At 42.2% G+C, this 15187-nt stretch overlaps 1 protein-coding gene across 1 annotated transcript in view; it reads right to left on the bottom strand.

Annotated features, from left to right (window-relative positions):
• The window catches only part of GRM7 (glutamate metabotropic receptor 7), a gene marked incomplete in the record, with an annotated part of 448797 nt that overhangs the window by 111222 nt on the left and 322388 nt on the right, over window positions 1-15187 (bottom strand). Inside the window, 1 exon segment of the mRNA XM_056525004.1 lies at window positions 13809-14741. Within this exon segment, the coding sequence (XP_056380979.1) occupies window positions 13809-14741 (933 nt within the window).

Genomic DNA, 15187 nt, shown 5'->3' with positions numbered 1-15187 from the left:
TTTGAGCAGTGTAGTAGTTATTTCCTTGTACATAGGGGTCAGTATTATAGTAGCTATTTTCCTGAACACAGGGGTCAGTATTATAGTAATTATATTCTTGCACATAGGGGATCGGTATTATGGTAATTATTTTACTGTGCATAGGGTCAGTATTATAATAGTCATGTTCCTGTACATAGGGCATCAATAGTATTGTAGTTATAGGGTAAGATTTATCAAAACCTGTGCAGAGGAAAAGTTGTTAAGTTGCCCATAGCAACCAATCAGATCCCTTCTTATATTTTTGACAAGACCTCTGAAAAATGAAAGAAGCAATCTGATTGGTTGCTATGGCCAACTAGTCAACTTTTCCTCTGCACAGGTTTTGATAAATCTCCCCCATAGTCTTGCACATATGAGATCAGCAATATCAGTACAGTGACCCCCCGACCTACGATGGCCCCGTCATACGATAATTTCAACATGCGATGGCCTCTCAGAGGCCATCGCATGTTGAAGGCAGCACCAACATACGATGCTTTTGTATGTCGGGTCCATCGCATAAACGGCTATCCGGCTTCAGCTGCCACCGGATAGCCGTTTACTGTGCCCCGTGTGCTCCGGTGATGGTCTCTTACCTGTCCTCGGGGCTCCGGAGGGTCCTCTTCACGATCCCCTCCATCGCCGGCGCTCTCCATCGTCGTCATCATCAGGTCGAATGCACGCCGTCCCGTCATCCAATAGGAGCGGCGTGCGTGCATAGTGACGTGATGACGGCTACGATGGAGAGCGAGGATCCTGGGGAAGCAGAGACATCCGGAGCATCGGGGACACCACGGGGACAGCGATTGAGGGCGACATCCAGAACAGCGGTGACGGGTCCGGAGCGGCGAGGACAGGTGAGTACAGCTTCCTATTCTTTACATTGCACGGATCCCTAAACATACGATGGTTTCAACAAACGATGGTTTATTTGGAACGGGTTACCATCGTATATTGAGGGACCACTGTAATTAGTCTTTTTTGTTATGCAACTCCCTAAGTATTTGCAATTAAAAAGGTGTTATATGTAGTATTATGCAGACTCAGCGTACATTTTGCTTTATACTACTTGTTGGCACTGAGGCACCATCTTGTGCTGTCATTTAGAAGGAGATATATAACCATCCGGCCCTGCAGACATGTCATTAGCTGCACAATGACTGCGCTCACACACCTCCTTAGCCAGCCCTGAAAACATATTACTTGAGTTTGTTGAATTGCAAGAGACAAAATGCAACAGAAAATTGCTCCGATAAATGACTGATATTTAGTTGCTTTGCTTTAATAGCAGTCATTTCAATGTGGCCGCTGAACACACACTTCACAAGTGAGGCCTTTTAAAGTGAGCGGTCAAGAGTTGAATGACAAAAGGTAAAAGAATCATTTATTTTTCTGATTACGGTTGTGCGCTCGGCCTGGAGGATCCGGGTAGAACGTTAGTGATAAGAGGAAATGTCAAGCTTTCTAGATATATGAATATACATGTCACGTCAAGTAGAAAGCCTGGGAGTGACACTGTAAGGTAACTATTAATTACAGTGGGAAATTGCAGCAGCACCTGATACTGGCAAAGAGTGACCAGAAGCAAAAATCTTATTAACCCTTTAAATTCCAGCAGTACTGCCCACAGATTTTAATGGACAGCAAACAATGAAGTGGATTAAAGGGGTCATCCAGGAAAAAACTTTTTATATATATATATATATATATATATATATATATATATATATCAACTGTCTCCAGAAAGTTAAACAGATTTGTAAATTACTTCTATTAAAAAAATCTTAATCCTTTCAGTACTTATGAGCTTCTGAAGTTAAGGTTGTTCTTTTCTGTCTAAGTGCTCTCTGATGACACGTGTCTCGGGAACCGCCCAGTTTAGAAGCAAATCCCCATAGCAAACCTCATCTAAACTGGGCGGTTCCTGAGACACGTGTCATAATAGAGCACCTAGACAGAAAATAACAACCTTAACTTCAGAAGCTCATAAGTACTGAAAGGATTAAGATTTTTTAATAGAAGTAATTTACAAATCTGTTTAACTTTCTGGAGACAGTTGATATATATATATATATATATATATATATATATATATATATAAAAAAAGTTTTTTCCTGGATAACCCCTTTAACTTAATATCTGGACACAACAGAATATCAGCAGGCCAACAGAACATGAGAGTGTATTCTTTCAGCACTGGTAACACCTTTATATTGCCTCTAGTCCAGTGGTCTTCAACCTGCGGACCTCCAGATGTTCCAAAACTACAACTCCCAGCATGCCCGGACAGCCGATGGCTGTCCGGGCATGCTGGGAGTTGTAGTTTTGCAACATCTGGAGGTCCGCAGGTTGAAGACCACTGCTCTAGTCAATCAAATTCGACTTCCCTACTTGTCTCAGATGACTTGACTGGTAAAGGATGCAAGAACTATCACGGCTTCACAGAGGGAAGGTTACAGATGACATTACTCAGCTCCAGATTGGTACTGGAAAATGTGCTGTTAGTTCCTGCTGGACGCGGAGGAGAGAGCTGCTTTACTCTCAGCCTGGACGCAGAGCCGATCACATGATTGTTACAGAATCACAAAACTAATACAGACAGAACAAACTTTCTCCAAGTAATGCAGCTATTGTTGGGAGATTACACATATACAATAGACAGCTTTTTAGTTGTGTTTGTTGTATGTTCAACTTTAATTATCCTCCTGGGTATTAACCGTATACGACTTCTTAAAGCTTACCTGTTGTTGCAAAAAAATGTTAACACCGATAAGGTTTTGGTTAACCTATGGAGTAGTTTTTTTTTTTTAGTACTTTCACTACCATTACTTAGCCCCTGAGAGTTCCCTATGGGACCAGAGCTGGGCTGCTTTGCCAGTAGTACATGAAGAGCTTCCTTTCCCTTACTTCTCTGGCCAATCACAGAACAGCACATACTTCTCTTTGTAATGCCATGACATAGTTCTGGTAAAAGTGCACTAAACAGGCTGGCAATGTTCTGGAATCACAATTTACACAATGCAGTACTATAAATGGCCTATTGGGGGAGCACAGGTTACTGATGCACTAACTTTGCAAAGTCCTATGTGAGCAGAAATATAAGAAACAGCCGCAGCTCAGCAAAGAATGAAAGTAAGAAAGGAAGGGATGACAGTAAGCAATGAACTACTGCTGCTGACAGGCTGAAGCCTTATATGGTGCAGTGTGTAAGACGCGGGGCTGATGGAATTACCCTAGGGGCAGATGGCATTAACCCCTTGTATTTGTGATGCCAGAGCATGGTTTCTCCTGAATACCAGCCAAAGGTATACCGTTGGATCCTGGGCTAGGCACAGGGGCAATATTGACTCCAATGCCAAGTTATGGACAATGGTAGCTTTACTGAGGTTAGACAGGTGGAAACGTCTATACAGTTCAGCCAGGCCCACGAAGGTGACCAGTGACTTCAGAGACCTTAAGGGCTTGCTGGGACTTGTAGTAGACCGGGACAATTTAGTGCAGGCCACGCGGACTGGACAGAGGACTTTGCCTTGACTGACTAGTGACTGACAATGCTCTGACGGTGGCTTACTTGCAGGTTTGTAGCTTGTGGCTGCAGACTGGACTTGAGGCTCCTATGACTCCAGACACACTCCTAGACTCGACTGCACTGCACCTCAGCAACAAGAGCTCTAAGCTCCAAGAGAGAGAGAGAGAGAGAAGAGGCTCCACCCAGGGCTTATATGGGGGAGACTCTGGTGGGATCCCATTGGTCACCCCTAAGTCACCTAGTCTCTGATACCTCCTGGGTAACAATCACATGATAACTTACATGTTAAACAGTCTTAAAGTGACAATGCTTTCTTCACACATTACACAGTATAATATATGGTAAACATATGTACATGGGGGGGGGGGGGGGCACTGAAGGGAAGCTGCCTGACAGGGCAGCAAGGGTACAGGGTAACAACTCCCGTACTGGGCCACCACACTTACCTAAAAGTGTCTCTAGCCCTCTTCTCCAGGGGCAGTGAGAGAGAAAGAGTGGGGAACCAGCTTGGTACTCATGCCACTCCTCTTTTTTATACTGTAACAGATAGGATGTTGAGCCCTGTTATAATATTTCCTTTATTTATATAGCACAAACAAATTTTCTTTGTCCTCATTGGGAATCACAATTCCAAATTCCAAATTAACCAATCAGTATGTCTTTGGAGAGAAAGGGGAGTTGGTAAAGTGATATGGCGACTACGGGGATCACCAATTGCACCTCCCTCAGCTATGTACACCCCTATTTACAGCAATGCAGAGTTTGGCTGGACTGCAAAGTAACTGCTACAGTCTGTAGACTTGTATCCCATTTAGCAGGTACAAATCATTCAGCGAGTTCTGGTCCCAAGTGCTGAACTAAATAACTAACCGTGAAGTTGTGTGTGTGTTTGTAGAATCGAAAAAAAAAAAAATCAATAGATGTAATATAAGAAAGATTGTTCTGTTTGTACCTGCAGAGCTTAGATGGCAACATCCGACTCCTCACCACGACATGGCAAAGATCAATTTACCAGCCTGCTCCACCGCCTGCACAATGCTAATTGCCTGCAGCCCCTCCATCTCCTGTACCCCAGCCTTGCGCAGCAGCAGCACCCCCTTCTTCTGCTAATCCCTGCAATGTTCATTTTGTCTGGAACAGATGCCAGGTTGCTTTCTCCTAATGAAAATGATTTTGCAGCAAAAGAAAAAAAACATTTCCTTTCACTGACAACATGGTCCCATTTATCACGCTGACAAGGTAAAATTGAAACAGATGCAACAATAGGTCTAATGGTCAAACTGATTGTTATTGATCCAGTGCCACTATGGCTAATTAATAGTGTACCAACTATGTGCATAGGATGCTGCTATAGTCAGGACATGTGAGGAGATGTTTCCTTTATCTATCAAAGCTTCCATGGCGTGTTCAGAAGACAGCTAGGGTGCATAATTTATAGCTACAAAGGAGCCTGATTAATTAATGGAGGAGTAGGTGGGTGATAGTGAACAACACAGTGCCAAGGAAGCCTGCAAGACAGTGGCGTCTGCATAATAGTCTATAGGTCGACTTGAATATGTCTTAATACAAAGATATGCTGGATTAAGATGTCCGACATTCACTAAAGGGGTTATCCCACAGTTTTAAATTATCCCTAATACATAGGGGATGAACAGAGGGGGTCCCAGCAGTCGTACCCCCAATAATTACCCTACAATCCTCTAGCACATATGTTTCAAACTTGTGTAGAGAGAGAGAGAGAGAGAGAGAGAGAGAGAGAAAAAGGGGGTGCTCTCAGAGAAAAATGTAATGCAGAATCTTGTTGCAGATTTTGCTTGAAGCGGTTGTGAATTGATGAATGGGAGCTGCCGCACTCCGACTGGGTCTGGGCTCTTAAGAGGAGAAACAGAATTGGTAGCTAAATGCTACAAAAGAAAACCGGTCTGTAGGAGGCGCTGATCGCATATGTGAAAGGACGGAGAGACTTAAGCCAGCACAGGTAAAAAATATTATTGTGCAAAAGAGTGGACAACGCGTTTCGGCACACACAAAGTGCCTTCCTCAGGTACAAAAAGTACAATGCAAACTTCTTTGATAGTATGCAGAGTTACTGGTGATGATCCTGTGTACAGCGGCGCTTAAGACCCATGGGTTAAATCCAGGCCATCACATCATTTTATGTGTCCTGTGAGGTCTGGAGGCATTTCAGAGCTTGTAGCTACTCCCAAGCTGGAGCTGGTGCTACCCCTATGGAAGCTCAGGCTGCATCCTCTGCATTTAGAATGCAGAAAACACAGCCATTCCATGGCAGACGGGATCAATCCAGCTCAGGGAGTGGGTGCCATTTTGGATTCTGTGCTCCACCATTCATCTTCACACCCATTTGTTCAGCATATCACAGGCGTGCCACTGTTTTGACAGCTCTACCCAGGCACCCATCCCACCATTCCCAATTTGAACTACTTTTTGTGTGTTATGTGTCTCAGATCATTTATTGATAAGTTAAGCAGTAGTTAGGCCTCATTCACATCAGTGTTAAAGCTCCCTTCAGCAGTACCGTCAGGGTAAAGAGGGTCCCAAAGTGGAGGACTCCAGTGCTGCAGAGCGCACATGATCGACATTCAGCCTTAACCCCCACTATACTGCAAACCACTCATACAGCAGCCCTGTGCTAACAGGGTAGAGTGGGCAACAAATAGGGGGCCTCCAGCACTGCCGAGTGCTGCTACTGATCTCATCCCAGCTCTGCATTTAATCCACTACATCGGCACGGTGCTGTCCGTGCCAGGAATATGCAATGCTAGAAATTTGACATTATCACCTTTCATTCATTGCGGGGAAGTATCACCATAGTACTTACCAGCACACCAACCATAGCGCAAGTGTCACCTATTTCACATGCTTTTATATGTATTTTTTACTGTATCGATATAATTTTAGTATGTTTTATTATATCTTGTGACTCGTCTGAAGCAAGGGCCCTGCTTAGGACCTCACATTACATTATTTAAATAAATGTTATTTTAATACTGGGCATCTGCTCTGGCATCTTCTTTTCTCCCATTTTTCGTTTTGTCTGCTGCCAACACACGTCCCCTCCCACACCTGTGTGTAACAAGGCAGAAGAAGCATTAAAACACTTCTCGTACTGCATGGAAGGTGCTAATGGACGGCAACTTAAATAGTCGCCATTTAGTGCGGCAGTAATATAAATCCCAATCGTAAACTGTTTGACGTTTGCTACTGAGATCCTTTTATCACTTAATAAGAGGGTTCTCCCAGCGTTTTAGTAAATTATACACTGATGTTCTCTTGCTTTGTGATGCTCCAGCTATTTTACCAGGAAAGATCATTACATAATAATTTATTACATGGCGAAGAAATACATTTGCGCCCGTCATTTCAAGGAAACGGCGTTGAAAGCTGTTGAGGCGAATCTGCAGAAATATTTCCAAAACATTTTAACAAAAGTGTGAGTCATGTGCAAAAAAAAAAAAAAAAGTCCAAAAAGTCAAATGTGTTCTTAAAGGAGAACACACCTACATTTATCATCTGGCACGTTTTATGGATGGGGCCTATTAGCTCAGATCTCCTTTACTCCCCAATGTGAATAGTATTGGTGGGCTGCAGTTACTCCTGTGGTGGTGCTCAGAGACGAATGCTATTTGGTACCTAAAATGGAGCTGAACCTTCCCAATAGAATGCCACTGATTTTAAAAGAATTGTATCTTAAAAAGCACCTGTCACCAAATAAACTTTTCTAAACTATCTTGGGCTATGCTCCCTAACTACTCCTAACACTCCTCCCACCCTTAAAAAAAATAAAAAAAAATAAAAAATCTGAGCTTTAAGAAGTTCTGTATCATACCTTTATTCTTGCTCACATAGTGCAATCACCCAGCAGGAGAAAGTGGGCATTTCTCAGCAGACATGAAATCACTGAAGCCTGCTGGGGGACCACTTCCACCCTCACATGGTTGCAGTGTTGTGATGAATAGAAGACCTCAAGCTCTGTGCATGTTTCAGTGAGGCTCGGTGCAGCTTTCAGTGAGGTTCTGTGCATGTTCCAGTGAGGCTCTGTGCAGCTTTCATTGAGGCTCTTTGCAGCTTTTAGTGAGGCTTTGTGTAGCTATCAGTCTGTGCAGCTTTCAGTGAGGCTCTTTGCAGCTTTCAGTGAGGCTCTGTTCGGCTGTCAATCAAGCTCAGTGCAGCCAGAAGTACTCCCCGAGTTTGGTCTTCTGTAAGGCCGGAAGGAGACCAAACTCACTGTAGTAATTGTGGGAGGGAACAGAACAGAGCCACCTAGTGGCCGTTTTTTCTATTACATTTTAAACATATTTTAATGCAAGTGAATGGGAAAGTGCTAATTACACAAGGAACACAATATTAAAAGTTTTATTTGGTGACAGGTACTCTTTAACCCCTTAAGGACCCAGGGCATACAGGTATGCCCTGATGTCCTGGGACTTAAAGGGGTACTCCTGCTTAGCATTTGGAACAAAATGTTCCAAATGCTTAGAGCCAGCGTCGGGAGCTCATGACGCCCCGCCCCCTCATGACATCAGCTGCCGTGACAACTGCCATGCCCCCTCCCATAGACTTGCAATGATGGGGTGGGGCATAAATTCATGAGGGGGCGGGGCTATGACATCATGAGCTCCCGGTAGCGGCTCTAAGCGTTAAGAACATTTTGTTCCAAACACTGAGCAGCGGAGTATCGCCACAAATCACTGATCAATTCAGATTGGCAATTTGCGGTGATTCCGGGTCATTTGGGCCCCTGGTGACCCAGAAAAAAAGGGTGATAGTGCCGACCGAGAAGGCACCTATCACCCTTTAGCAGCAGGAATCAGGACTCCTGCTGAGGTGGTGTCCCTAATGGCACCCGCTCCGCCCCTATTCAGGAGGGCGAAAGCAGGTACCAGGAGTCCTCACCTGGACCTGGGGCCCCCGATCTCCGGCATTGTCGGCTGGATCGGGGCCCCAGGAAAGGAGACAGCGGTGGCAGTGGCAGGCAGGATCCAGCAAAGCAGAAGCAGGAGGTAAGGCCGTGCCTCCTTCTGTTGCCTAGCAACAACTCCCAGCATGCAGAAAAGAGCATGCTGGGAGTTGTTATTTTGCAAAAGCAGAAGGCACAACTACAACTCCCAGCATGCCCTTCGGTAGTTTGTGCATGCTTGGAGTTGTAGTTGTCCAACAGCTGGAGGCACATTTTTTCTATGAAAAAGTGTGCCTAAAGCAGTTGCATAACTTCAATCCCCAGCATGCATACTGGTAATTGCAGTAGTGTGCCTCCAGCTGTTGCATAGCTACAAGTCCTAGCATGCCCTTTGGCTGTAAGAGCATGCTGAGAGTTGTAGTTTTGCAACAGCTGAAAGCACACTGGTTGTGAAACACATAGTTTGTTACCTAACTCAGTGTTTCACAACCAGTGTGCCTCCAGCTGTTGCAAACTACAACTCCCAGCATGCACTGAAAGACCGTACATTCTGGGAGTTGTAGTTTTACTACAGCTGGAGGCACACTGGTTGTGAAACACTGAGTTGAGTAACAAACCAGTGTGCCTTCAGCTGTTGCATAATTACAACCCCCAGCATGCATAGAAAGCCAAAGGGCATGCTGGGAGTTGCAGTTTTGCAACAGCTGAAGGTTTGCCTTCCCCTGCCACCAAGTGAATGTACAGGAATGTACATTCACACGGTCAGGTTTACAGCAAGTTTCTCGCTGCAAGTTTGAGATGCAGCAAATTTTCCGCTGGAGCTCAAACTCCCAGCGGGAAATTCCCTATGAACCCCTGCCAGTATGAATGTACCCTAAAAACACTACACTACACTAGACAAAATAAGGGTATGTTCACACTGCGGAATACCCGCGGAATTCTGTATGCGGAATTCCGCGAGTAAAATTCCGCACAGTGAACGTCAGTGAACGTTAGCATCTGTGTGAATGGGTCTCCCGCCGCTTAAATTGTTCAGCGCAAAGAAAGAACATGTTCATTCTTTGCGTGGAAGTCCGCGAGCACTGCATAGCCCTCAATGGTGACGGCACAGTGCCATGCGGTCCTACCGCCGCCACCTGCCAGGCTGAACCTCCGCTCACTGAATTCCGCGAGCGGAGATTCAGCTACAGTTCCGCAGTGTGAACATACCCTAAAGGGTAAAACACTACATATAAATACACCCTTACACAGTCCCCCCCCATCCCCCCATTAAAAATGAGAAACGTCTGGTATACGGCACTGTTTCCAAAATGAAGCCTGCAGCTGTTGCAAAACAATAACTCCCAGTATTGCCGGACAGCCATTGACTGTCCAGGCATGCTGGGGGTTTTGCAAAAGCTGGAGGCACCCTGTTTGGGAAACACTGCCGTAGGGTAATTTTGGTATCGGAGGCAAGTGTCATTCTTCCATCCGGGTCCGTCCCTATGCAAATCCCTAATTTAGGCCTCAAATGCGCATGGTGCTCTCTCATTCCGGAGCCCTGTCATATTTCAAGGAAACAGTTTAGGGCCACATATGGGGTATTTCCGTACTCGGTAGAAATTGTCTATCAATTTTTGGTGGGCTTTTTCTCCTTTTACCCCTTATGAAAAGGTAAAGTTGGGGTCTACTCCAGCATGCTATTGTAAAAAATTTAATTTTTTACACTATCATGCTGGTGTTGCCTCATACTTTTCATTTCAAGAGGTCAAAGGAAAAGAGACCCCCAAAATTTGTAACACAATTTTGGAAATGCCCCATATGTGGACGTAAAATGCTCTGCGGGCGCACATCAAGGCTCAGGAGTGAGGGAGCACCATGTACATTTGAGGTGATTTGCACAGGCTCCCTAAGTGCGACATGCCCCCAAAAAACCATTTCAGCAAAATTCACTTTCCAAAATCCCATTGTTGCTCCTTCACTTCCGAGCCCTCTAGTGCACCCACAGAGCAGTTTACGTTCACATATGAGGTATTTCCTTACTGGAGAGAAATTGGGTTACACATTTTGGGGGGCTTTTTCTCCTTTTACCCCTTTTGTAAAAATTAAAAAACTGGGTCTACAAGAACATGCGAGTGTAAAAAATGGAGATTTTAAATATTCTCCTTCACTTTGCTGCTATTCCTGTGAAACCCCTAAAGGGTTAAAAAAAACTTTCTGAATGTCATTTTGTATACTCATAGGGGTGCAGTTTTTATAATGGGGTAATTTATGGGGCATTTCTACTCATGATTCAGCCAACTCCAGGCTGTGCCATTCAGCCCCTAAAATCCACTTCAAACCTGAACTGGTCCCTGAAAAATTCTGATTTAGAAAATGTTGTGAAAAATTGCTGCTGAACTTTGAAGCCCTCTGGTGTCTTCCAAAAGTAAAAACATGTCAACTTTATGATGCACATATAAAGTAGACATATTGTATATGTGAATCAATATATAATTTATTTGCAATGTCCATTTTCCTTACACGCTGAGAGTTGCAAAGTAAAAAAAAAAAATGAAATATTTTAACATTTTCCATCAAATTTTGGAATTTTTCACCAAGAAATGATGCAAGTATCGACAAAAATTTACCACTAACACAAAGTAGAGTATGTCACGAAAAAACTATCTCGGAATCAGAATGAAAAGTAAAAGCATCCCAGAGGTATTGATGCTTAAAGAGACAGTGGTCAGATTTGCAAAAAATGCTCAAGTCTTTGAGGTGAAAATGGTCTGGGTCCTTAAGGGGTTAAGGGTCACACTAATAATCCTTAGTAATGCTATTCTCTGAACCGTGCCAAAAAGGGCTGTGACTCCTTTATATTAGAAACTGGAAGCCATCAATGAATTGGAAAGTTAATGTAAATTCTTACCTTAAATTTAGATTTCTGATGCCACCCAAACTCATAGTAGGTATGCCCATAAAGGAGCCAAAGCCAGTCTATGAATGACCATCGCACTGTATTGTAGTTGTGTTTCCCACTTGCACGCATAGAGGCAACTAAGCTCTAATTCACACTTATAAAACGTAGATATAATATTCAACAAATCCGTTATGTTTGTATTTACAACCATTATTATAACCTCAGGACATCTTGTCATTTTGTATATATAATATATAGCATCTACACAGACCTATGTGTTTCCATGGTTACAGACTACAAACTATATATATATATATATATATATATATATATATATATATATATATATATATGTAGTCTCATATACAGTCATGTAATAAGCAGTGTTCATTTTGATTTAGTTATAGTCATGATCTTTTGACTAAAATGACATAAAATTTTAGTCATATTTTAGTCATCTCAATTGTTTTTGTTTTAATCGATTAAATCTACAGTTGGAGTCGGGAAGGAATTTTTACCTCTAGTATGAGGTTTTTTTTTTGCCTTCCTCTGGATCAACTCAGTAGGGACTCATTAGGGTTATAGGTTGGACTTGATGGACTCTGGTCTTTTTTCAACCTTTTGAACTATGTTACTATGTTACAGTAGGTGAAGGTTTAATGCAAATTCTAGAGAAATCCTTAAATAAAGCAAACTACTTCTGGTGAAACTGGTTATTACTTATGGTATTAAGATTTGAACATTAAATATAGACAAAAAGATTAGTTCTGATGGGATATCATCATCAATCTATTCCACCTAATATGTTTGTCTAGTTTTAGTCAGCTGACTGAAATGTCGATCGATTTTTGCTATAGTTTTAGTCATTATAGATTTTAGCTTAATTTTGGTCACAGAAAAAGGGACTAAACTGACTAACAACTAACAAAAAATATAAGGAAGTTAATTAGTTAAATAAATGAACATTTAGTATTAAGTCAGCTATCTATGTCCACCCATATGTGGACATATAGAGCTTGGAAAAAACATATATTTAAAGGGGAACTCTGGTAGAAAACAAATGTTTTCAAATCAACTTGTGCCAGAAAGTTGTACAGATTTGTAAATAACTTTTATTTAAAAATCTTAATCTTTCCAGTACTTATTGGCCGCTGTATGCTCCAGAGGAAATTGTGTAGTTCTTTACAATATTACCACAGTGCTCTCTGCTGACACCTCTATCCATGTCAGGAACTGTCCAGAGTAGAAGCTTATCCCCATAACAAACCTCTCCTGCTCTGGACAGTTCCTGCCACGGACAGAGGTGGCAGCAGAGAGCACTGTGGTCAGACTGGTAGGAACTACACAACTTTCTCTGGAGCATACAGCAGCTAATAAGTACTGGAAGGACTAAGATCTTGAAATAGAAGTTTACAATTCTGTATAACTTTCTGGTACCAGTTGCTTTGAAAACATTATTTTTCCATTGGAATTCCCTTTCAATCATAAATATTAAATGATGAATGGACAACATGGTTAAAATGCTCAAACATGTAGTGATGCAATATGTGTCAACAAATGACTCTCCACAAAAAAAAAAAGTATATATATATATATATATATATATATATATATATACATATATAGGGGAATAGGCCTGCGGAGTGCTTAGTGGCCCTTGAAAGCTCCGTCACACCAGGAGTGGTGAACTCTCCCTGAGTTAAATACTCATCCCGTATATATATATATATATATATATATATATTGCTATTGTCCCCCCAAAAAAAGAAAGAAATGGTAGTATTATATATCCTGTGCGCTCAATATAAATAGGACCATATATCCCACGAGTTGTTATTGGCTAGACCATTATGTATAAGTCTCTATATACATCTGGATATATAATATTACTATAATACTACTTTTTCTTTCTTTTTTGATACAATAATAAGAGATAGTTATCTTTTGTGGGGAGTGACGTGGTGATGAGTATTTTCATTGCGTTGCATTTTAGAGTATTTTAACTGGGTTGTCCATTCATCACTAATATTTCTGATTTTAAATATGTTTTTTTTTTCCATAAAAAAAAAATTACATTGTACTGTATACTTACCTGTTGGTAAAAGGTGCATTCCAGCATAATTACCCCATCCAATCGTTGTTTATTTAGTAAATAAAAATGTAGGTTTTGCTTTCAGGTCATATTTTGTAATGTACATGAGTGCCTTTACTCTGTAACATCTGCCTTTTTGCCTGTAGAAGTGGCGCAACAAATGACGGCAAGACCAGACCACGTGGAGGACTTCTTTGTAGTCAATATTCATGGAAACACATACGTTCTACATAGGAGCTGTATACGCAAAACAGTAGATTTTGGAGATGTTTTTTGAGAAATATATGCAATATTGGTTTTTTTTTCCCCTTTTGTTAGATGCATTGCAGCAAAACAGAAAGAAGTAAAAAGAAGAAAGTGCACTTACCTTTTCTGCTGATTGTGATGTGCCAAAAAATATTGGAATGAAAGCCAACCATACTATGCAGGTTGTATACATTGTAAAACCTATAGGCTTAGCTTCATTGAAATTCTCAGGCACTCCTCTTGTTTTGATGGCATAGACAGTACAAGTCACCATGAGAAGAATGCTGTATCCCAAGGAACAAATGATTTGTAGATCCGTAATGTCACATTTCAAGACACCACGTCTCTGTTCGGGATCAACCGTCTCCGGCCCATAGTCAATGATGATGTTTGGAGGGTTTACACCAAACCAGATAAATACTCCTAGAAGTTGGATGGATATCAAACTGGAGGTGATGGCCAACTGTGAGGTGGGGCTGATGAGCCGAGGAGCAGTCACTGACTTCTTACCTTGCTCAAAGATTCTGTATATCCTGTTGGTTTTGGTTAAAAGAGCAGCATAACTGATGCACATACCCAATCCTAAGAAAATGCGCCGGAAGGAACAGACGGCCAAATCAGGTTTAGCGATCATCAGAAATGTGATGATGTAACAGAGGAAGATCCCGGTCAATAGGACATAGCTAAGTTCCCTCCCAGAGGCTCGTACGATGGGGGTGTCATTATATCTTATGAAGGTTGCCATAACAAAAATGGTGGCAATAATACCAAGCATTGCAAGAAAGACAGGAATTACAGCCCAAGGTGAGTGCCACTCCAGCTTGATGATCGGTATGGGGTCACAGCCAGTGCGGTTACGATTAGGGCGCATGTTAAAATCACACCGGTAACAGGTGACCTCATCTAGCAGGTACTTGTAGCCATCACAAAGGTCACATTGCCAGCAGCACGGCATGCCTTTGGCTATCTTCTTCCTCTCACCCATCTTGCATGGCAAGCTACAAACAGAAGGCGGGATTTCATGCATTCCTTTAGACCACTGCATGTCTTCAATCTGCAAGAAAGTGGAATATAAGAAAATTAAAGGGGTATTCCATGATTTTTTTATTTGACTATGCTACAGGAGCTGTAAAGTTAGTGTAGTTCATAATATAGTGTCTGTACCTGTGTGTGACGGTTTTCTCACAATTCTTATGTGATTTTCAAGCCAATATTTATTTTTAACAGCATATAAAATGACTGTTGTCTCAGATTTTTCCCAGGTTGCAATGAGGGCAAGACCTGACTCACTAGTCAGCTGATGACAGGGAGCCTGTCTGCTTCAATGGTTGGAGGGATCGCTTGGTGGGAGAGAGACCAATCTGCAACTAATGCAACAGCTGTAGGCACCCTGATTGAAAACCACAGGTCTTTTGAATGGATGTAGCTCATTTATGTTTCAATGGGTGGGGTGGCTGATGTGTGGGAGGGAGGAAAATGGAATTCTGAGATTTGTAGGCA

Source organism: Hyla sarda, chromosome 6 (assembly GCF_029499605.1).
Source record: "Hyla sarda isolate aHylSar1 chromosome 6, aHylSar1.hap1, whole genome shotgun sequence".
NCBI lineage: Eukaryota > Metazoa > Chordata > Amphibia > Anura > Hylidae > Hyla > Hyla sarda.
Note: the sequence above shows the minus strand (reverse complement) of the source record. Positions and strands in the feature narration are given on the sequence as shown.